The following is a 26,016-nucleotide window of genomic DNA, read 5'->3' as shown; positions in this document are numbered from 1 at the left end:
ATTAAAAAATTACTCAAAATATGGTTTAGTTTTAAAATTAAGACTTTTTTCAAGTGTTCGGAAACGTTTTTGACGCAGTATAGAATACTCAAATCCTTTATTTTCAAATTGCCTTCTTACAACCTCTGTTATACAACGTTTAAAGTGCATGGGGCTATTCCAGAAAATGAACGCATAGAGGAGTTCTGATCTATCTAAATACGAAAAGATCTAGCAAAAAATAATTCAAAATCAAAAATCCTAACTTTAAGGGGATCATTTCGGTCAATTCCTTGATTTTTTTATTGCTTTTATAAGCTTTTTTCCAGTAACATTGGCAACTGGAATTCCAGTCGTTTTCCAAAAGCAAACCTGGAAATCCCGACATTTCTTTTATTGAAAATTTACCGGGTGTGCACCTATTTTCTGGATTAGCCCATTTCATTACAATGACCCAGCATGTCTAAACCTAAAACAGCAAAGCCATAACATAGATTTAGACTTTTGATATGTTTTTGTGTGAGCTTTTGGGAGATGGACGCATGCAAAATGATTTTGTTACAATTAGTGGACGGTGATTTTTAAATTTGATTGGCCTATCTATATTATATCTATATCTATAAGTAAAGATTCTATAATAAAATTATCCCGTTACGCGCAGTGGCGTAGATTTCTTTTTGACATGGGGGATGGGGTTTGAAAAAATTCTTGAAATATAGTGAATCAAGCACCTTTTGGCGACATAATAGTCGAGTCAATGGTACAAATGCGTGCGAGGCGCGCGAAAACTTTTGCCATATTGAAGCTAAATTGATGAAAATGGTGCAATGGTGCGCAAAAATGTGCACTTTAGGGGATAAAATGGTCAAATATAAGGTTAATTTGGTCAGAAACCCACATACAGGCGGCAACATTGGGGGATGATTGTATGGCAAAATATTGGGGGGATTTATCCATCTACGCCTATGGTTACGCGAAGAAAAAAAACACGTCATACGGGCCCGACTGAACTAAATTGTTTTTAGCTGTATGAATTAAAAATAACAGTCTTTGGCTAAAATTATTTTTTTTAATCAAACAATTTTCAAAATATGTTTATACTAATAATATTCATATTTTGTTGGACCATTTACCCACTTCCAGTAAAAAAAAAGAGAAAGAAAATAAATCCCGACAGCCCGGGCGGTTGGCCGACCTGTAAAACTTTTTTTTCTTCACCTTATACCCTTTAATTCCAACTTTTAACTATCATTATTTTACAAGTATATTTTTAACATACATGTTTTTTCCTTCACCTTATACCCTTTAATTCCAACTTTCAATTGTTATTTTAATACCGTATATATATATATATGCTAAAATTACAAATGTTGACAGACAAAAAACTGTATTGGTTGTGACGCTACATCAATCTGCAGGGCGTGTTGCCTGAATTTCATTTCACCAGTTTGTTATATATACCGGACATAATGATATTGATGTCTATGGCGAGTCACCTATGTAAAAAAAACACATTATAATTAATTAGACTTTCATGAAAAAAACATTATATATGCTTGTAGACGTGGTTTTATGGTATACGGTATCATTATAATTGTGCTGAAAATTGTGTCTTACTACTCACATTGAGGAGTATTTTCGTCTGTCCAATCGCCACAGTTATTGATGTCATCACAGACATAGCGTTCTGGAATACATCGACCGTTGTAGCAGTAGAACTCACACTCGCCTAAATTATCAAATGAAATTTATTGTAATTATTATGACTGTTCGTTCATTGTTTTAGAACTTTAATACCGTTATTACCATTTACTTGACCACTCTGTTTTGTGAAAACAATGAGAACACACATGTTATTTAACCAGGGGCGTAGCCAGCTTTCTTGGTCAGGGGGGGCAAAATAAAATTTTTGGGGCACAGACGAACAAAATTGCAGTTGCATCATACAATACATAGAGACTGTATGTCTTCGAGCTTCCCGAAAAGGGCCTTATTGGGATGATGTGCGCGCGTAGCGCAAAAAAAAAAGGTATTTTACACTATTTTCGCCCATTATCCGGCTAAAAAGGGCTTTATTGCTACAATGTGCATGTGTATGTGTATTTTACACTATTTTGGCCCTGAATTTTGCTAGAAAAGGGCTCCTTGCCCTTTTCTTTTCCTTTGCCCTCCTGATTTTCTCTTTCATTTTTTGTCAGAGGGGCACTTTTTCTTTCATTTTTTTTCCCCCTGCTGGCTACGCTACTGTATTTAACTACATCTTTACTGAACTATATTTTTCTGATGATCGACGAACATTTTATTTTCAATTCGAATTCTAAAGACACAAATATAATGACACAGAGCTTGTAAAAAAGTAATTGGAAAATTAAAGGATTTAACACAATTTACAGAAATGTACTTAAAAAAATTTAAGAATGGATGCTTACAGTTCAATTCATCGCTGTCATCGCCGCAGTGGTTTCGTCCATCACAGACCCTACTCGCCTTGATACACCGTCCATTGTTGCAGGTAAAATATCGTGATGGACAAAGACGTGACCCTGAAATTCGATTTAAAAAAAATAGAGTAAAATGAATCTGATCCAATATATTATTGTTTAATTCATCATTACATTTGTCGGTGGTCAGTTCGGCAAATCCGTGAAAATGGGAATTGCCGTAGACGCTATTCATTTACAAACTGAAATACCCCGCGAAAGCGAGCGTTACACGATTCGCGATGGTTATTCGTAATCTCAATCTAATGCATGAATTCAATTATGTATGTTCAAGAATGAACCATTCAATTAGGTATTGTTATATGCCCCCAGAATAAAATAATATTACTTTATTAAAAGTTATGTATTTTGTCACCAGATATTACTTTTCACTTGTTTGATATTTGGGTGATTCTCTGAAAAGGGGAACTTTTAAGTCCCGCGACTTTCGGCGCTCATAAAAGTTTTAAAAGCGGATTTTTCTTTTCTTTTTTGGCTTAGTCATGGACTTTTGTATGTATAAAAATAGTTAAGAACATCCAAGTGGGGAAAAATTAATTACAAGAAGTCAAAAAATTCTTCAATATCTGACCACCCCAAAGAAAACCCCATGTCCCGATGTCACGCACCGAATTTTAGTGATTTTGTAGTATTTTTGTGAGCAAGTGTGGGAAGTGAAAATTACCACTGACTGGGGTAAATATCATGTCTAAGAAGGTTTAAATGCTTAAAACCACTTCTAAAGTCAATTTTATGGAATAATTCAAAAATTTGAGTCAAAAAATTGCTGTCCCTTGGTTTTGCATCATTGCCGTCACATTGGCATCAAAACGGCTGGAGGTGAAGACTAAATATCAGAGGTCAATAATTTGACCCTGTACGCTGCCTTTTACAGACGACGAAAACATCAACCCGGAATAGGTGCACATTGGCACTCTTTTCCTGCCAATTTTGAGGGTATCGTCAAGTATACACGCGCGTACCTTTATTCAACATCATCTCCAAACGTTTCTGATCAATTTGATATAAGTCTTATTGTTGAATTTTCCGGAAAATAATGATGGTTGAATATGTCCCACAAGCTGTTGTGGTGATATGTAACACGTGGGTAAGCTTAACCCTGCTATTAATCGTAAGCAATGTCTGAACCATCATCTCCGCTACATCAGTTGGCGTCACAATTTGCCGTGGCGGAGATGATTCTCTATAGGAATTCGTGTAGAAATATCATCTCCGTCACATCACCATCATCTCCATCACATCACCGGATCTTGAGATACAGCGAAGTCCAGTTTAGTTTATCAGAAAATGCTTACCAATTCTAAACCTTCTCATCTGTATGAATTTCATTTTCAAGTAGTGTGAAAACATTACTGAAATCAAATGTCTGTGACGGAGATGATTCTCTATAGGAATTTGTGTAGAAATATCATCTCCGTCACATCACTATCATCTCCATCACAGCATTGTCATCTCCATCACAATTGTTGTTGACCTTTATTTGACCTTTGACCCAGACAACATGGAATTTACTATTTGGAAATGTAATTGATATTGTATGTGTTTACTATGTCAATAGAAATTTATTTAGTTATTTCAAGCACAATTATGAATATACTTAAGTTTGTATAAAAAAATACTAACAGACATGACATTTTCCGTACAGCCTGCCTCTCATTGTCCCAACTAAATGACGAAAGTACAAAATCATATTTTTTTAAATGAAAAAAGCAAACATGAATCAAGCAACTTACAAGTTATCCATAAAACTCATAATTAAGAGTTTTAACAATTTTGTTGTCCTTTTTTCCTTTTTGGCCTAAATGTGACGGAGATGATGCTCACCTGGCACAACCTGCAGATTACGCCCTCTATAATATAGAAGGCGCCCTAAAGATTGCGCCAAATATTGTTTTCATGCACTAGAGACTTACATCCTTACAGATATGTAAAGGAAACATTTTTATAATCATTTTCAAATTCATATTTGCCTATCTTCCAATAGTACACCTTTTCAGAGAAATACCCATTTATCTCCATTGGTCTGTTCATGGAATATTCTGGAAGGCCAACATGCCATCAATCAATGGGCAAAAGGAAACAATTGTGGAGCCATTTTTATTTTGGACTTTTTTTTTTGGCCCGTGGACACTTTTGGTTGGATTCGACCATATACTGGTATACACAAACAAAAACGTTGACCGGTCAGGTTACCATCAGTGCCTTGCTAATTTGCTATCCCACAGGGATCGGTGGTTCCAAACCGGATTGAAAAGCAAGGAAAATGTTTTCTTCTTCTTTCCTTCTTCCTTCCCCCTTAGCCGCAAAAGCAGAATATGCGTTAGGGTTACGTGTGAGGCTTAACAGTTTGGGAGTTTTAAGATATGCTTTAGTGCTAATGCTAATATTATTATAACCATTCAACAATTTTATATTCATAAAGAAAAATATAATTGAGATAAATAATAATAGATTTCATAGCACTTTCATAGCAATTTAGACATAATATAAATAGAGATAACCAATGACAGTAAGCGTACTAAATTATTTATCTTTCAATAAATATTATTAATAACACAATACAAGAATTATTGGAAAAATGTGTACAACAAGCCAACCATACAGGCTGGACCGGACATGCAAAAATTGACTTGTGTTTCATCTTAAGCAAAATACAGATACCTCTTTGATCAAACAGAGAGGATTGAATTGGAAAACAATATTTATAACGCAATTATTAAATAAACAGAAACATGTTTCATTTTCCCAATTGCAGATATTTCAGAACATTCTAATACCATGCAAAATAATGTGTCAATAAACAAAGCAAATGAACCAACAGAATCGGAATAGAAAATGTATTGTACCATCCACTGCAGCCCTTCAAGGCATGTGCGCTATTCTTCAACACCTTAATTTATCATATTCAAAACGGCAGACAAGGCAGATTGATATACTCAGGGGATAAAAAATTAAAAGTAGAAGCGGGCAAATCTGCGAGGAGCATGCATGGACTGGAAACTAACTGCACGTAAAGTCGTCTGGGTACAGCATGGGCAAATGGACTCGAACCCGTGACAAGTCGACCACGGTGTTACAAAGTAAGGCCAGACCGCTGAGATAACTCGTTTGTCATGGTCGGTATACCCCAACCAACCCCATCCACCCCACTTACGCTATGCCATTGTCAGTTTATCAGCACCCACCTGCTCTGATATTACACGTCTTCCCAGTGAAACCACGTCTACACTTGCAGGTAAACCCATTGATCTTGTCAACACACCCCCCGCCATTAAGACATGGCTGGCTGGAACATTCATCAGCATCTATACGAAGTAACAGAAAATTACATCACATTTACATTTAAATTAAAAAGATCGACGATGGATTTCACCGCCGACTCCAAATTTTCAAACGATCACGATTTATTGGTGCTCTTTTCATTGATTGAATTTTCAATTTTAAAATACTTTTAGTTAGGTGATAAAGTTCAATTTGGTGACCACTCTCTGGCTAGTAAGGTTTGACGATTGATTCGACTTCTATGGACCATTTAGAAAAAAAAATAGCCACCATGTCCCTCGCAAAAATCCCGGCATTTTTCGCTAGAGGCCAAAATCCAAAATGGCCGCCGCTACCATTTTCAAAATTTAAGTTTTGAACCAGATAACAGATAATCATGCAGAAAGACACTTTTTCGGATATGTCGAGTACAAAGATTCCGATTCTGACCTTAGTTTGACATTACGGCATCATTTTCACCAAGAAATCCAAGATGGTGGCCGGCACCATCTTGAAAAATTTAGTTTTGAACAAGAGGACCTAAACTCGTGTACAAAGACACTTTTTGGATAAGTCGACCACAAGGATTTCAAATTTGACATTACTTTGACATTACGAACTCATATTTACCCAGAAATCAAAGATGGTGGCTGCCGGCGCCATCTTGAAAAAAATAAGTTTTGAACCAGATTACCTAAAATCGTGTACAAAGACACTTTTTCCGGTAAGTCGACCTCAAGAAACCCGAATCTGACATTAATTTGACGTTACAAAATAATTTTTGCCCAGAAATCCAAGATGGCCCCCATTTGGTAGAGCGTAAATGTGATTTTTGAATGAGAGCAGAAGCATAAGTGTGTCATTTCCGCCTTATCTAGGGTTCATGTCTCTTATATGGGGTTTAAACTGCCTTATCTGTGGTTTAGACGGCCTTATCCTGGGTTTACGTTCCTTACCTGTGGCTAAGATGCCTTAAATGATAGCATATCGCAGTCTAAACCCAGATAAGGCATATAAACCCCAGATAATGCGCCATAACCCCAGATAAGCGACGTAGACCCCAGATAAAGCAGTCTAACCCCCAAATAAGGCGCCTTAACCCTAAATAAGGAACATAAACCCCAGAAAAGGCATCTAAACCCCACATAAGGTGCCTCTTATCTAGAGTTAAAACTCTAGATAAGGATTGTTAACCCCAGATAAGGGTCATAAACCTCAGATAAGGCATCTAAACCCAAGATAAGGCGCCTTAACCCCAGATAAGAGACGTAAACTCAGATATGGCAGTCTAAACCCCAGATAAGGCGCCGTCTGGGGTTTACTTCTCTTATCTCAGGTTTATGTTCCTTATTTAGGGTAAAGGCGCCTTATTTGGGGTTGGGACTGGTTTATCTGAGGTGTAGGCCCTACGTCCCTTATCTTTTGTGTCTGGGCCTTTTTCCTTAAATCCGCCTCTGATTGTAAGGAGAGGTTTAAAGTCCTTTCAACTTGTTTTACAGATGTAAGCGAAATCCTGTATTGACTGCTCAGTGCCAGAAGTGGGTATGTGCAAAAGTTGCCATGTACAAATGCTATGTGGAGATGAGTACAATATGCTGGGTGTAAATAGCAAAATGTTCACAGGGCAGCTATTGCACTTACTCACTTTTGGCACTGAGCACTCGATATGGTATACCATAATACGCTGTAAGAGAACCATTTAGGTCGGATTTCTCGAAGCTTGGCTAGTGGTGAGGCTTTCTAAGCCAGTACGCTAGCCATACAGATGTGGATCCATCCATTTTATATATCTTTCCATAGGTGGTGTATGATGTGAAATTGTAAACACTGGTATAAAGGACTAATTGGGCTTAATAAGCCTGGTGGCTTAGGAAGCCTGACCACCAGCCAATTTTCGAGAAACCGGCCCTTAGGCACTCAACTCGGGACTTACCAGGCTCCACATAATCTGACAAGGCCAGAATGAATTTCCCGAAACCCTGTATATGGAACATGATCTCTAGGTTATTGTCTTCCGAAATATACTCTTGCCCACTGTAGACATTATTGTCGCAGAGAAGCGTCTCAGAGGGGAAGAAAAGCGCAACTTCAAGGAACTGGACACGAACTTTGTGGTCGTCTGGAACCGATACACTGTATTTACAACTATACGGGATATTGTACGTATTTGGAATGAAATAGTGGAATGAGGTCAGATTGTAGAAAGAACCTTCTTCCAGATCGATGTTTTGTGGCCCACAAAAGTCATCTGAAAACAAAGGAACAAAAGATGTATCTGATGCATGCTTTAATTGTTTGTATTCGTGCATATTCCTGCAATCTTAACCATTGATGCACGTAGTTATCAAAATTGACGAAGTGCGTGTTACCATTTAGACTATGCCATAGTCGAATTGTATTAAAAATATGTTATTAAAATTAAAGTATTCAATAGTAAAATGGTCATAAAGAGTTAAAAATATCAGGTGATTAGTGACAATAAAAGTACTTGAATGCAACATTATCTTGCATAATTATAATGGCTCACTTTAATACTGAACAATTCTGATTTTGGAATCTACCAGTTTATTGATAACGAACCCCGAAAATCCGACTATGGACTTTGAATTTTAAGCAGAACTTTACCCCGGGACTTTGCTCTCTAAAAACACACTGTCAAGCATACTTGTTTATCAGTCCATGAACCACAAGTACTAAACATGGTATAGTACAAGACGCGCTAGATGTTTGATGAGAGATTAACTTTCGCGTAAACACAAAAGCGCTGCAAATACCACAGATAGTTGTGTGCGGTGTAGTTAATGGTAATGGCGCGGGCTCGGAAGATTTAAACCATAGCGAGATATGGGCGACCAATCACAAGGCAGATCCATTTAAAGATGCATTACATCATGGCAAATTTTAGTTAGGCCAGAAATTGGCCTAACTCTCCATAGAGTCCCGTGTTAAAAATCTTAACCGCAAGCAAAGTCAGTAGTCCACTTGGGAAGCTTAGCAAACAGAGGGAGTGCGGTGACTGAAAAGATCAGATACAGATGTGAAAATCTATCAGTTGCACACAAATCAATATAAATAGTTTTATGCTTAAATGTAATAGCCAGAGTATGCAAAATGGGCAAGTGGACTACGGAGAAGTCTAGTTACCATTGAGAGATGGAAAACGACGAAGTAGTAGCAGAAAAAACAACCAGTGACAGCAACAATGTTTTCAATATCTGGTATGTATATACGCGAACAAGTGTAATAAGCTTACCTGCTGTTACACACTTTCGCACATCAAGTCGTTCATCAACACATTCGCATATATAACCATCCTCTTGGTCAGTACAGTTGCCATCGTTTTCACATGGCGCCCAATCACACTCATTCAAATCTGATGCAACATAGAAAAATCAATAATATGTCTTCCCAGGATTTGTGGTTTAGCTAACTTGATATAATAACGTGTTCAGTTTATAGCATACGTGTGTGTCCGCAACATCTTGGATATGGCAATCTGTTCTTTATTTGAAGTACAATGTAACTATGAGCAATTTGAGATCATTTGAGTGAACATCTTAGCACTTTTCTTATATATTGTGGAGTACTATTATCCCTGATGTGATATAAGGGGTACATGTAGTGCAATAATTATGTGTACCCCCGGGATGGTGAATTCTCAAAATGGTCTGTTAAAAAATCTTGCCCCTCCCCCTATAATTCACCACCCCGGGGGTACACATAATTATTGCACCACCCCTAAGGATATGTCACAGTGATTTTGGATGTTGACCTCTGTTTGAACTTTGACACTCTGTATTTTCAAATGGCCCAATGCTAACACAGGGCCATAATAGTTATCGTACTGTGTGTGTGTGTGTGTGGGGGGGGGGGTATATAAATTCATTAGAAACAAACTTTTACGCCTAGACGGTTAAACAATATGCGGCCGGCCAGACCAATACACAATTTCGACCGATACTGACCTGTGACATCAATGGCGCTAAGCTGAATCGCGAACCCCATTTCCGGAAACATTTCATCAGATACAAAACGAATCATCAAGGTCGTCCCTGATGTTGTGTAGTTGTCTACAATATTTCGACCCGTAAATGTAAGGTTGTCAATGTATAAACTGTCAGTAAAGTCCATTTGGAAGAAGTTGGGTTCCACCAGGATTTTATAGCCGTCTGGAACGGTTACAATGTATTCACATTCGATTGTGGTCGGATATAATTCTGGATATAATGGAGACTGAAAATCCATCGTTTCGCCTGGTCTGATCCTAAATCTTGTCTGGCCACATGTAGCTGTGAAATGAGAAGAACAAAAGAACGGTATTGTTAATAAGTTTCCTCTAAAAGATGGTATACACAGGCCCGGTATACAGGACCCTTGCAAGTACAATAAATTATTTCCTGTTAATATGAAGTTCACCAGATTCTGTAATTAGTGACGCGAAAAGCATTTAATTTATACTCGCATAATAATTAAGAGCTTCGGTTTACACTGAATAATTTACTCAACATTGCGTGTTTAAAGTTGTAGACGAAATTGCCCTTTGCTACAGAAGCTTTAGCGTAATTTTATAAATGTTACAACTTGTGCTTTAGGTTTGAGTTATAATTAAAGCAATTATCAGGCTTAGGATTTAAGCCTGGGTCATTAGGATGAGGATTTAGGGCAAATAATATTTTAGGCTAGGCTTAAAGAGTAATCTATTATGGTTTAGGGTCATTACTCGGGATTACCAATCAGTATAGAGGAGGTATCGTGAGGGTAAAGGTAAAAGGTAATCCACATCAAGATGGCAGCATACCTCGTTCACAATTTCGTCCTGTCCATCCCTCCGTACATCTGCATATATATTCTCCTTGTAGATTCTCCCTACATGTTCCTCCGTTTAGACATCTGCCTTCATTACACACTGGCCCTGTATTAATGATAAGATCAAAAACAATGGCAATACGAAGTTGTAAATAAATACATGTACAACAAACAAGTAAACAAACCTAACGTAAACATCTTCCTTAAATCGAGGTATAGAATAATATATCCTCAATTCATCATCTTAAGGGTACAGGCTATAGACGAATCCAAATCCACGCATTCCTACACCTGACTAGCAGCCTTTAGTTGGGTAGCCGTCGGCTACAATGTACCCAAAATGTGAAATGATTCGGCCTTGGCGGAAATTTTAAACTGCATTCCATCACCCGTTTTACACCTTCCGCGAAAACACAGGTAGACAAAAGAATGATTAAAGTTTACAACACAATAGGCCCTATAGTTCCCTTCGGCAAAACACACAGCTTCTACATGGTCTATTCGCTGTTGAAGTGACATAATAATCGGATTAACTACACCATATCAAACGCTACAAATGGATGTACTTGCGAACAAAAGGACTATGCATGAATAGATGCGACGGGATTACCTGCGGAATTATCTCTATCGTATATATTATTCTATTAACCCTCCTCGTCCTTGCATCTTCTCTAGGTGTTAGGCGGTTTTTATTTGCACAATGGGGCGCTCAAAACACCAGGTTGGTGCTAGCGGCTACCCAAAGATGGCCGACCAAATCCTGACCATGACTTGGCTCGTTGCATTCGTCTATAGGAATAAAGACCAATCGAACATATTCTTGTTTATGCCATAATATTGTAGCCTTTCAACCCTTTCATAACTTTAGCTGTGTAACTTACGAAAATTCCCGCTAAAAAGCGGTTCTTTTAATTTTTGAAAATACATTAAAAATCGGTCTGGATTATTCGTACTGATAATACTATAGACGAATCCAAATACACGCATTCCTACACCTGACTAGCAGCCTTTAGTTGGGTAGCCGTCGGCTACAATGCACTCAAAATGTGAAATGATTCGGCCTTGGCGGAAATTTTAAACTGCATTCCATCACCCGTTTTACACCTTCCGCGAAAACACAGGCAGACAAAAGAATAACACAATACAGTTCCCTTCGACAAAACACACAGCATGGTCTATTCGCTGTTGAAGTGACATAATAATCGGATTCACTACACGCGGTATCTATGCATTGATGTACTTGCGAACAAAAGGACTATATGTATGAATAGATGCGACGGGATTACCTGCGGAATTATCTCCATTATTTATATTATTAGCTATTATTCTATTAACCCTCCTCGTCCTTGCATCTTCTCTAGGTGTTAGGCGGTTTTTATTTGCACAATTGGACGCTCAAAGCACCACGTTGGTGCTAGCGGCTACCCAAAGATGTCCGACCAAATCCTGACCATGACTTGGCTACTTGGATTCGTCTATAATGATCACCAGACTATAATGTTCTGATCACACTATAGACTGGGTTGACATGAGACGTCAATTGCCAGGCAATTTGTCTCTGTTGTTCCTTGCCCGGTCACAATGCCCACGGATCATGTTGTGTTCAGGGACCGTGCTTTTAAAAAACCCGCCAGGCCATAATAAGGTCATTGACCTGTGTAGTGATCATACGTTGCTCGCTCAACCATAACAGTATGACCGTCCCTAATAGCGACTCATTAATAATGCGTTGCATCAGGTCATGGACTCTATTCAATAATTCTAATCCTTTGTTTGTGGTCAATAGATGAAAGAGAGGCCTTGAAAAACTAATTCTAATCCTTTCTTTGAGGTCAATAGATGAAAGGGAGGCCTTGAAAAACAGATGTGTGGTTCTAGATAATATTTTATCATCAAAGCTGGTGATGTAAGATATTTCTAGGAGGCGACACTTATTAATTCATAACGCTCACATTTTCATTAATGCTGGTGTACGGTTTATCTTGCTGAATGCTGAGAGCAAGGGCTGGTATTATCCTCTCCTGGTTATTGCACGTTATATTTGCCAGTATAGTTCGCGGTCACATAACTCACATTTTTCCATGTTGGTGTGCTTGCTGTTATCATACTGTACTTATAATATTGTATTTGTATGCTTTGGTTAAATTTGCAATGGTATCATAATCCGGGATCTCCGGTTTCCTCCTGCCTTCAAAGTCGGCGATAAGTTATCAAAAACTTTCTTCATCCAATGGACTTTGAGGAACTGCTGAGATAATTAGTGGATGTTACAATCTGAGTGGGGATATGTTTGCGCCGGATTCGGCTACAATCGGCTAAGTTGATGATATCTGATTCTGATAATTCACCAGTGGCAGCGAAATTACAGCGCTTTGAATCCTCTGGTGCGCTATATAAATCTAATATGGATTTAATGATATTTATTTGTTTTATAAATATTTCTTGTAAACAAAATCTAATGTGGTGCTCACTACATGTAGAAGGCCGGGTCTGCAAATGTTCAGTGCATGAAGCTAGTAAAGATATATCTTCATGTTTAGTGTAATCAAATAAAATACCAAAGCTGGATATTATACAATCGTGATGCATTCCTTCTTGTTATGGACGACAAGTATTAACTTTGATATTATTAATATTATGACAATATCCATTCCCTTCTCAATTGATTATGCTTTCTTTTCGAAAAATAAACCATAGGGCCTAGAGGCCATGATATAAACCTTTATCATTCAGTAGACATGAATAACGACATTTCATTGGTTAATAGCCAAATAATATAATTTCGTATTGTTCAGTGTTCATAAATTACCGTACAATATAGATCCGTATTATTCAGCTCTTTACCAGTACCGGCAATTAGCGGGTCTGATTACTCGCGTTGTATTGTACACTGTGCTATTCGCGTATGCGGTAGAGACGGCAATTACGCGCTACTCCGCGTCGCGTGCTAAGTGTGCGTCACGCGTTGGCAATGGCGCGCTGTATTACATGGCCTGGCAGTAGTTATATGACAGAAACCTGTAAAGCATGCATGGAAGAGTTTGGAGTAGGCCTATAGGCCCTAACTTGATCATTTTATGATTGTGGTATTATTTATTTATTTATTTATTTACTTATTTATTTATTTATTGATTTTGTGTTAAATTCATGTCTACTGAATGATAAATTCGTTACCCCCTGTCTGTTCATGCAATACGAAAAATATCACTGGTTTGAGGTCGTATCACACGACGACCTCAGTGATATTTTTCGTATTGCATGAACAAACAGGGGATAACTAATAATATTCGGTATGCGGAAACCTTCCACGGTTCGGGCGGCGCTTGCACTCGCATCGCATTAAACAGGCAAAGTTCGCTAAACTGACGCCTGCTTCAATTGCCAACCTTTATCGAGGGGCGAGTTTGAGGTTTCATAGTCATCTATTACCTATACCATTTTCACCCCGATGTGGCAGTGACGTCAACGCGTTGAAACAGCTGTTTCGCTCGCGCATCTATACACCAGCGCTTTGATCGAACTCTAGCGAGTGAGGCTGCGCCTAATAAAATTCGTACAGTACTGACGTGACGTCACTGCCACTGCGGCCTCGTGTGATACGACCTCACAACCAGTGATATTTTTCGTATTGCATGAACAAACAGGGGATAACTAATAATATTCGGTATGCGGAAACCTTCCACGGTTCGGGCGGCGCTTGCACTCGCATCGCATTAAACAGGCAAAGTTCGCTAAACTGACGCCTGCTTCAATTGCCAACCTTTATCGAGGGGCGAGTTTGAGGTTTCATAGTCATCTATTACCTATACCATTTTTCACCCCGATGTGGCAGTGACGTCAACGCGTTGAAACAGCTGTTTCGCTCGCGCATCTATACACCAGCGCTTTGATCGAACTCTAGCGAGTGAGGCTGCGCCTAATAAAATTCGTACAGTGCTGACGTGACGTCACTGCCACATCAGGGTGAAAATGGTATTGAACATCGCAAACCAGCCATAGGTCATTCAACCTATTGTTATAGGTTGAATAGCTAGTAGAAAAAACGTGAATATAGTGTCAGAAATTACACACACCTTGTCGTTAATGTGACACCGAATGCAGCGCCAGTTTTGGAATATATTGGAACATTGTGTGGGCAAATATTTGGTCAAATGTAGTCTAAGTAGGCCTAAATCACGAAAATCGCTTAATCGGAATAATACCAACCAGCAACGGACATTGAGACAACACTACGTGAGAAGTTTGGGGGAAGTAAAACTTTTAAAAAACAAGGAAAAGCAGTCCTTTTTATCACAACGCGATATATTAAAAAAGTACATTTTGAGAGGGCCTACGCTGGTTCTTTTGATTCTAGTTTAAAATCTGTTCATCGCCTGCAGTCCGATTTGGTATGGTTTCATCAAAGTCTTGGGAACTAATGTGGATGGTATTTTGGTTAACAAAAACGATACTGTTAAAAATATCGGAATTTATACAAGCGACATTTCTAGTGTGTAAAATGCATTGAAAATTGTCGGCTAAAGAGTGCATAAATTAAAATCGCGAAGAGTAATAGCAACAATAACTATCTACATTCCAAGCGGAAACGCGTTTCAAAAACATATCACCTTTTTCGGGCAATCGCTGAAACCGAAATATGAAATTCCAGGCCATCTGTAAAAAAGTGCTTGAGCAGAAATGACCATGGACTTGGGTCACCGAAACAAATGTTTATATTGGTGCCAGGCCTTTCATAGTGATACAGCAATTAGCCCCCAATAATGGCTTTCATTTGAACCGTTATTTGTTAATCTGCGATTTTTACTTTTTGAGAAATTAATGAACGTATCAAAAAACTTTTCGCAAATCGATTTAAAATTGCCCAACCCGTTAACAGGAATAATGCCCCAAATCACAAACAAAACTACATTTGGTACTATAATAATAACATTAAGTTATTTAGAAAAAATAGAAAATGCCGTTTTCCATACAAAAAGTTTGCAAGCCAGCATAACAAGTTGCCTTCACATATTAAAATGATAAAAATGTTCATGTAAAAAAATACTAACCTCTTTTAATGAATTTTCAATTATTGTCTACCATAAAAGGAAAGGTAAGCCCAGCGTTTGTGAGTATTAACATAAATAAAATCATGACCTTATATAGAACTGAGAGAGTAGACATTTGAGTTTATTTATTTATGTATTCACTTTTTGACATCCTGTGCATATTTACCGGTACAATTCATTTCGTCCTCTCCGTCCGCACAAAGCGGTTCCCCATCACATAACTCTTCTTCCAACGCACACGTGAAGTTGTCGCTACATCTGAAGTCGGCCCCATTACAGTCTGCGTATATAATTAAGTGTGGCCATTACCAGTAAGTTCCAGAAACAAGAAACAGAAAAAAAATGACATAAACAAAGCTATAAGGGTAAAGTTAAGTGGTGACAAAAAGGTAAATGGAAGACCTAAACGTAGATATGGGATTGTAGGTAGACATGCCAGACATCTTATGAGTAACATTGTAACTAGTTGTTCTCTTTAATGTTATATGTAATGTAAATAAATATAATTGCAGCATGGGCTCACTAATAAATTCATGTGTGTATTTTTCAAGTAAAGACACAACTAACGAAAGAAACAGGGAAAGAAATTGAGAATAACAAAGATATTAAGGACGCCTTCAAAACTCAAATGCCGGTTGCCCCGGGGGTTGCCCACCGGTTCCGCCCAGTTTCGTCCAGTTGGTGCGGATTTATCATGGCACAAAATGAGTCAAGTGTCGTCCGCCTGGTGTAATGTTTTTGGATATTAGGGATGTTCAATTTCCACGACAGATGGTTCTGCTACGGTAAAATACCAAAACACCTTATCGCCACTACGGTTGTCAGACTCTTCGCGTGTTGTAGAATTTGGACGAAGACGCATTACAAAGTCGACGACGACAACGGTTGGTGTTTTACCGTCGCAGAACCATCCATCGTGACGTGGAAATCGAAAACTCCCAAATCCTCGCCTATAACAACAAGCTACAATATGGTGAGAACTATGTAAAATTGCACTTACAAATCATACAAATTAAAGATAAGCACATTCAATGCTGCAGATGGCATGTCTGGCAATAGAATAATACTTCTTTACTTCAATACTTCTTTGCAAACATTCTTTGACTACAAATGACTCATCTCTCTTGATCACGTCACCTATTGATCCCTATCCGATATATTTTGCAAAATAAATAAAAAACTATGTCATCAAAGCCAGTGCGTACTTTTGACGCTATACCGTGAACACTCTAAGGCACCAGAAACAAATTAGTTCGATCTTTCGATCGACCGTCGATGCTGCTTCGATGCTGGGTATTAATGAACTATCAACTAATTAATCAGAATAAATGCTAAATTCATATCGGTCAGTATAAATGCTGGCAAATATTCATATGATATCACAATTTATAATAATAGTCAATTAATTGATTTCACAAATTGTAAGGACCGACCAAGCATCGATGGTCGATCGAATGATCGAACTAATTTGTTTCTATTGCCTAAGCACACACAACGGCATTAGTATAACTATAATCCACACTGGCGTTTATGACGTACTCCCTATTCCAGAAAAATGCAGCGCTATTTTTTTTGTTCACGCTAATACCACTTGCACCCACATCTCATATGCACAGTTTATCCCTTACATACCATGTGTCTCGAATAGCTATTGTAACCCACCAACCCTGTGGTTAAGAGGCTAGGAAATAATTCCTAATATCTCATACCCTCGTTTGTGTGCCTTTATCTAATCCTGCTACCCATGTTAATTACTATTTAGCACATTTAATCCTGAGTGAGACTGCTCAGTGTAGGAATTTTTTAGCCTTTTTATTAAACATGTTTGCAATTGGCTTACAGTCTTCACATGCTGATAATACACATAACTGATTGGTCAGTATAATTAGCTATAAATTATTTACTTAGTGATTAGGCATATCTGTATAGAAACCTATTCATAGGCGATTCATAGTGCAGTTTTGTCCACGGCAAATTCACCGTGACTTTTTCAGCCACAAACCCGCTTAGTGAAGATTAAACCGAAATATGCAGTACTAAACCATTATAGTAATCGATTGCCACGTGATAATATTAATCCAATGAACGATCGAATTGTCCGCTACGGTCGACTAATCCAATCGATAATGACGCTATTGACATACGGGTGGAGCTCCACTGACTGAGTTTTGGGGATTTTTCACTGGTTTGCTATCATTTACTCATCAAGGCGCTCCACCGTTATTATAAGGACTATGCTAATAATTTAAAGATTGCCATGTTGAAAATAAACCATACTTGATTGACAGAAAGTACTAAATTTGTACCTATTACGGTTTGGTGGCACTCCTCTTCCAAACGCGACCAAGTCAGGGCGGCCCGGTGAAGCAAAATGTGCATTGGATTTACGGGAGTTTGGATAAGATGGTAGATTTCCTTTCTCATACAAATGCATGCTCCCCCGTTATTAAAGCTTGTACCGGATTAAAAATTCAGATATTTTGAAAAGAATGAGTAATTGAAACATAGAGCAAGTACTAAAATCAGAGCTTTTATACTTTTTGATATATGACGCTAACTAGTTCATCTCGTATACCCACAGCACAGCGCTACTACATGTAGTACGGATCAATTACCTATGTGAGTGCCCCTGTGTTGTGTGCATACATGTAGTTAACAATAACTGCATGATGTTACTTCAGAAAATAACTACACTGCACAAAATTAAGTCCATTCTCTATAGTTAATTGAATGTTTATTTACCTAGCTGGGGGGTTTACACCCCCAGCTAAGTAATGTAATGCTCTCCGATTCTTCTTTCTTTCTTTACCTAGCCGGGACACCGGCTAGGTCTTGTGATGCTATCGGATCTTTACACAGCTGTGACGTTAGTCACGGCTGTGTCTTTTTTCTTACAGGTTCTTTCTTCTTCTGTCAACCATTACATTTGCTCTAGCACTCACATGCTTACATCGATTTTGACCTAACTTGGTCACAATGATCATTGACCATGCCCCTACATGTCATACGAAACTCGCGGGGTCAAAGGTCACGCAGGGGTCACAAACGTGATTTCAACTAAAAATGCATCTTCTCCTACAACTTACGTAGGACAGCGACCCCACTTGCACACATGCATTGTTATTACCCAGTGTCTATGTGGTGTACACAGATTTGTGGTCAAAGGTCATTAAGGGGTCACTTCCGGTATAAAACGAAAAACCTTCAAAAATTTTTATTAGCTAAGTAAAACATAGCACAGTAACGGTATGTTCACATATGATCTGCAGTCACTCAATGTATGTGTGGTATTTTTTTATTTGGGGTCAAAGCTCATTAAGGGGTCACTTTCGGTATAAAACGAAATACCTTTAAAATGCATCTTCTTTCACAAATTATGTGGGACAGAGACGCCACTTGCACACATGCATTGTTATTACCCAGTGTCCATGGGGTGTACACAGATTTGGGGTCAATGGTCATTAAGGGGTCACTTCCGGTATAAAACGAAATACCTTCAAAAATTGTTATTAGCTAAGTAAAACATGGGACAGTAACGGTATGTTCACACATGATCTGCAGTCACCCAATGTATATGTGGTATTTTTTATTTGGGGTCAAATCTCATTAAAGGGTCACTTCCGGTATAAAACGAAATACCTTTAAAATGCATCTTCTTCCACAGATTTTGTAGGACAGTGACGCCACTTGCACACATGCATTGTTATTACCCAGTGTCTATGGGGTGTACACAGATTTGGGGTCAAAGGTCAATAAGGGGTCACTTCCGGTATAAAACGAAAAACCTTCAATATTTTGCATTTGCTAAGAAAAACATAGGACAGTGACGGTATGTTCACACATGAATTGTGGTTACCCAATTCATATGTGGTATTTTTTTAGTTGGGGTCAAATGTCATTAAGGGGTCACTTCCGGTAAAAATGCCCCTTCTGCCACAAGTAACATGGCAAAGTGATGCCACGTGCACACATGCGTTGACATTAGCCAATGTCTATGGGCGTTTTCATATATTTTGGGGTCAAAGGTCATTAAGGCGTCACAACACGGCTGTGTTCGTGGTCTTAGACCACAGCTAAGTCTAGTTCTTTCTTCTTCTGGCAACAAATTCAAAATGCTTCTTCTCCTACATGTTACATCCTACAATGACGTCACTTGCACATATGCATCGGCTATATCCAGTGTCTATAGGATGTTCACAAATTTGGGGTCAAAGGTCATTAAGGGGTCATTTCCGGTATAAAACGAAATATCTTCAAAATGCTTCTTCTGCCACAAATTATATAGTACGATGATGTCACTTACACATATGCATCGGCTATATCCAGTGCCTATAAGTTATTCACAGAATTTGGGTCAAAGGTCATTAAGGGGTCATTTCCGGTCTGAAAGCTAAAAATATTCAAAAAATCACTGCTTTTACAAATTACATAGCAGAGTGTTGTCATTAGCACACATGCATTGCTACTAACCAGGGTCTTTGGGGTGTCTACAGTTTTGGGGTCAAAGGTCATTAAGGGGTCACTTCCGGTCAAAACCAAAAATCATCAAATATTTTCATTTTTTAAATCTCAAAACGTAACCAGACCAGAGTGATATAAACTTCATATAATGCATTAGTGTTACCCGATGTATGCACGGTATTTTTATTTTTTTTGGTTAAAGGTCATTTAGACGTCATTTCCGGTTTTAAGCTAAATAACTTCAAGAATTTTTATCTCCATAACTAAGCATAGTAGATTTTTTAAATTTAAACTGTAACAATGCATTTTCTCGGTGTATATAGGATTTTTTTTATATTGGGGTCAAAGGTCATTAAGGAGGTCAAAACGACAAATTTGCAAAAAAATGTTTAAAATTACGGAAAAGTAGCTGTATCTCAGCCTATTGAAGACGGATAAAGCCCCTACATGCTACAGTGATGCACCATTAATGGTGTGAGATGTCCATAATAGCCGCTTAGCCGGTCAAAGGTGAAACTTTAAGTTAAGACTGGCATTTCCGGCCCGGCTAGGTCCAGATCTGTAACCAGATCTAGTTCTTCTTCTTCTTCTGGCAACAAACTTCGAAATGCTTCTCCTCCTACATGTTACACCCTACAATTACGTAACTTGCACATATGTACCGCCTATATCCAGTGCCCATATGGTGCAAACAGAATTGGGATCAAAGGTCATTAAAGGGGCATTTTCGGTATATAACCAAATATCTTCAAAATGCTTCTTCTGCCACATATTACATAGCACAATGACGTCACTTACACATGTGCATCGGCTTTACCCAGTGCCCATACCTTGCACACAGAATTGGGGTCAAAGGTCATTAAGGGGTAAAATCTTACAATTGCATTATCTGGACATCTGTAAGGAGTATGGGGCTCAAACTCGATACAATATATCTCATGACTAGGGGAACATTTTCCGGGGGTCAGGTCAAAGGTCATGCAGAGGTCAAATTTTAGAAACGCATTTCCTGGACATCTGTAAGGGGTACGGGGCTCAAACTTGGTGACAACAAACTTAATGATCAGGGGAACATGTTGGAACACTTTGCAGGGGTCAGGTCAAAGGTTATCTGGGTCAAATCTTTATAACTTCATTTTCTGGATATCTGCAAGGGGTATGGGGCTCAAACTCAGTGACAACAAATCTCATGACCAAGGGAACATTTTATTTATTTATTTATTTATTTATTATTTATTTATTAAAACTTCTTTTGCCTGGGTAACAAAACTCAGTGTAAACACTGTTTTTCAGTTTGGCCCAGGGGTCAAACGTAACACATCAAAAAATAAACAATACATTTTAAAATACATTACAAAGCATATATCAGATTGCACAATTTAACCAAATTAGGAATACACTCAAAAACTAGACCAGCTAGGCATAGAATTTACATACAAACAACAATGATATATAAAAACAGTGATATTGCACTATAGGACATCAAAAGGTGTAATTTACTTAGGACTTACAAGCATATTTAAAATAACCAACTGTAGCTGGCAAAGGATTTTTTGCTCTGGTGGGGAGAAGGTTAAAGGACTGTACACCTCTGGAGGAGAATTTCCTTTTGGCAGAGGCACTGCGGTTTGTTGGAGGGACAAGATTACCTTGGGATGCGGACCTAGTGGAGTGGCCATGACTATTACTAACTGTGGAAAAGATGTTACATAAAGGCAGTGGGAGGATGTTGCTAAGGCTCTTATAGACCATGATGTTAAGGTGGATATTGCGACGATCGTCAAGTTTGTCCCACTTCAAGGTATTAAGAAGAACATCAGTGGGGTATCATTTTGCAGGGGTCAGGTCAAAGGTCATCTAGAGGTCAAATTTTCTAAATGCATTTTCTGGACATCTGTTAGGGGTAAGGGGCTTAAACTCCACAACAACAAACTTACTGACCTGGGGAACATTTTGGAACACTGTGCAAGGGTCATGTCAAAGGTCATCTGGGGTCAAATCGTAGAATTTCATTTTCTGGATATCTGTAAGAGGTACATGGGCTCAAACATGGTGACAACAAACCTCAAGACCAGGGGAACATTATGGAACATCATGCATAGGTCAGGTCAAAGGTCAAATCTTAGAATTGAATTTTTTGGACATCTGTTAGGAGTACGGGACTCAAACTCCGTGAAAACAAACCCCATGACCAGGGGAGCATTTTTGGAACATTTTGTAGGGGTCAGATACCTCCACAACACCAACATGCCCCAGCTATGTTTGTGGGCTATGACCACCATTTGCCACTAGTGACTCTTGTAATAACCAAGCAATATGTGTATAAACATATCCAATGTATATTTTCTTTTACAAACTAATTAAATTGGTGTTCATAAAGCTGGAATATGAGACAAATATCGGTGACAAAATCTAGCAAGACCACAATGTAATGTAATTTGTTTACTTTAGTGATAAGGCATGTAGCATCTGTATAGAAAACTATTCAACAAAATAATTTGACATGCAGTGTTCCTGAAACACATTAGGCGATTTGCTTCCAAATAAAACTCCTTTTAAAAAGGAATGGGACATCCAATGGGAAATAGCATCTGATGCATGATGGGCTGATACAGTAGACACTTTCATGTAATTTTCTTCGTATAATAGCCAAATTTGTTTCCTGCAGGTAGCTTAAAAACCTAAATGCAAAATGAGGTTTTCTGAAAATTATTTTCCAGAGTCAAGATGCAAGTATCATTTATACCTCAAATCACTTATTTATTGTCAAATCAGTGCAGAGTAGGTTAGTATATGAATATTGAAAGTTAGACCAAAGTAGCTCAAAGTACTATACACCTGTTCCGTGAACTTTGTCTTTTAAAGACAAATTCTTGTTTGGATTGAAAAACTATTATCACGTTCTGCCAAATGAAACATAGCTCAATCCTAATCATATACATTTAGTCCTAACTGGAGATAAAAGACAAAGTTCACTGTTTTACTAATTTCTTGAAAAAAGAGCAAAAAACATGCATTTTCGCCATGTTTTCTGACAATCAAGTCACAAAAATCATAATTGGAAGAAGTCTAAGCATTCAAAATCTTGAGTATATGCTGAAAGTTTGCTCTAATTTTCACTTTTGTTTGTGTTACTTTAATTAAATGGTTGGTTATAAGAATGAAACATGGTTTTTTTTCCAAAATTAAGAATGCATGAACTGAAATTAGTCTTAGTACAAGTCTTTGGGCTTGATTGTCACTACATACGAAAAACACCCTAAAAACGCATGTTTTGGCCTTTATTTCCAAAAATTGGCTAAATAATAAAATTTGACTTTCATTGCTAGTTAGGACTAACTAAAGGATTAGGATTTAGCTATGTTTCATTTGGCAAAACAGGATAATATTTTTTATTCAAAACAATTAGTTCTGTATTTTTCTGGAATAGGGAGTAGTTTCGCGTTTTCTATCGAAGGTTTGCGGGAAGCACCGAAATGACCAATAAGTAAACACATCCGTACCTTGCAATCTGTGTACATTGTGGACAATAAAGTAATGCGATGGAGACATCCTAGAATATTGCGTAGTCTGATCTCCGCACGTTCCAGCATAAGACAGCCATAGTCCAATCAAGTCCCAGTTTCCATTTTCGCCGGCGCACATTAGAGGAGCACCAACCTCGCCCTGAATTAACAAACAAGTTGTAAAAACGTATGTCAAGATGAATGTTAGGATGTTAAAGATAATTATGCAGTCCGCAAAACAATGAATTAAGGTAGGCCTACCCGTTATTTTTAATATCTTAAACAAAGGCAAGCATATGTCATAAACATCTTTTAGCTCGGGTTGTTTGGTTGTTTGTTTAAACGGTCGCTCCGTGTGGAGACACGCTTGGGCCCAAGACCCCATTCGTTAAAATCGGTCAAGAAATAAAGCCCCAATGATCCAAAACCTACGGAAGATTCATATTCAAAAGTTGCAGTTTTGCTCCATTACATGCCTAATTGTACACATAGCGTTCTTGCACAAGAGAACTAGCACTGCTTCAATAGATTAGCACGTTTTAGCGCCGTGCCCGCGCCAGCATGAAAGTCCGCAACTTTTGATTTCGATACTTCCTTGGGTTTTAGATCACTGTTTCTTTAATTCTTAGCCAATTTCAACAAGTGAGGTCTTAAATCAGAGGGGGTGCCACCCTTAGGGGGCGCCGAATTGACCAATTCAGCATCGATTCTGCGCCCCTCCTAGCAATGAAAGTCAAAATTTTCTTGCATTTCGGCACAAAATCATTTGAAAAATCAATTTAAGGCCGATATACAACTTCATTATAAAAACAAGTATATGAGTGATATGCCCAATTTGTTTCAGGAATTGGAGAGGGGCGCCATTATGTATCCTTAGCCCTGGGCGCCACAACCCCTATAGCTACGCCACTTATATGGCCGTAACAACGAGTTTGGATAAGGTTATGCCTATGGTTTAGGATAACATGGAATATATCATTATTTAATGGGTTATTTAAAACATTTCATTGTAGAATCATATGCGTTTTCAGCTGATGCACATAGAGTGTTCGATACGGTGTTCATGTGTTACCAACAATGCGTTACATGTTTTGTTTTAGTTTCCGGCACTCTTGTACGCATAAAAGCACTGATGTCACCACCAAATTGGCAGAAAAACGAAAAATAAGACAAACAAAACTTACGAAACAAGCGTGTGGTTCTCCATTGGTCCCATTAACCCTATTCGATGTGCAAAGTATTGTTTCGTGATATGTAGCACCGAGCTGTTCTTCAAGATATTGTTGGCATTGTTCCTGCGAAAGTATTCTTGCTGGTGCATCTTGTAAATATCGCGGAAACTCATCTATAAGATAATAACATAAATTATGTGTAAGAATTTATTTTAAAAAAAGACACATACTCTTCTACGTTGTCTTCGTCATCTTCATCATAATCTTCTTCTTCATCTTCGTCATCATCATCTTCATCTTCTTCATCATCATCTTCGTCATCTTAATCTTCATCATCTTTTTCTTCATCTTCTTCTTCCTGCGGGGAATTGAACCCGGGACCTCTCGCAACAAAGACAAATACCCCAAGTTAACCAGTGTGCCACGCTGCTCCCTTCAGCATCATCTTTTTCATCATCTTCTTCTTTCGCTTCATCATCATATTCTTAGAGTATTAGTAACACACCGTACCCTTTTCCAGCAGTGCTATGCGCTTAATACAAGGATAGTTTCATAGTCTGCACTTACTAAGAAGGTTTACAGATCCCCAGCCAGCAATCCAGCAGTTTTCATATGCTTCCAATTCATTCTGATTCGTTGATAGACATATGGGGCGTACATAGTCTGTAATAATGACGGGCTGGTTGAGCTGAAGTACAGCTAAATCATATTGCTGAATAGGTATAGCTTCTGGATGCTCATAGTCTCTTCCGACACCCACTTCTTGGCGGTATTGGGAAGTCCCGTCAACTTCATTATCGCCAAATACTATTCTTATGTTTCTTGAACTGTTTAAACCAAAATGATATCGAGTTTGTGTTTTTACTCCAAGTACTTCAAAACATCAATATTTCATATAGCATGGTTTTAAGCTGTTTTAAGCTTTGAGGTGTCGGAATGCGTGAAGTTTGATTCGTCTATAAAAACCGCAACACCTTTGCTGTTGTTGAGCATAAAACAGAATCTCGAAAAAACAGCCTTACCATAAATTGATGTACAAAACAGCAGTATTCAGCAGTAAAATCATGTCAGATGTGATTCGTGCTTGATAATTATTTTTCAAACATTAAGGCATAATATTGTGATTGCCGGTGACGTCCTTTGACTTTATTGCGATACCGCACTGCAGTATTTTGCAGTACGGTGCGGTGTGGCACCCAATAATAACCCAAAAGTTTGATGAAGTCATAAACGAAAGTCCTTTTGTTAGGGGGTGTATGTCAAAAAGGCCGAATACGTTAGT

At 38.2% G+C, this 26,016-nt stretch overlaps 1 protein-coding gene across 1 annotated transcript; it reads right to left on the bottom strand.

Annotated features, from left to right (window-relative positions):
* Nucleotides 1-1,052: 1,052 nt before the first annotated feature.
* On the bottom strand, nucleotides 1,053-25,800 carry LOC140163748 (uncharacterized). The gene is made up of 13 exons (XM_072187065.1): nucleotides 25,757-25,800; nucleotides 25,302-25,561; nucleotides 24,747-24,907; nucleotides 23,560-23,722; nucleotides 15,762-15,875; nucleotides 10,540-10,653; nucleotides 9,707-10,030; nucleotides 8,995-9,114; nucleotides 7,675-7,989; nucleotides 5,666-5,785; nucleotides 2,409-2,522; nucleotides 1,604-1,708; nucleotides 1,053-1,475 (listed from the first exon to the last, which is right to left on the bottom strand). Exons 1-13 carry the CDS (start codon nucleotides 25,798-25,800, stop codon nucleotides 1,462-1,464), a joined length of 1,968 nt encoding a protein of 655 aa, XP_072043166.1. The 3' UTR covers nucleotides 1,053-1,461.
* Between the last annotated feature and the right edge of the window lie 216 nt (nucleotides 25,801-26,016).

The sequence above is a fragment of the Amphiura filiformis genome, chromosome 11 (assembly GCF_039555335.1).
Source record: "Amphiura filiformis chromosome 11, Afil_fr2py, whole genome shotgun sequence".
Taxonomy (NCBI): domain Eukaryota; kingdom Metazoa; phylum Echinodermata; class Ophiuroidea; order Amphilepidida; family Amphiuridae; genus Amphiura; species Amphiura filiformis.
The sequence above is the reverse complement of the archived record's forward strand: the minus strand, read 5'-3'. Positions and strand labels throughout refer to the sequence as shown.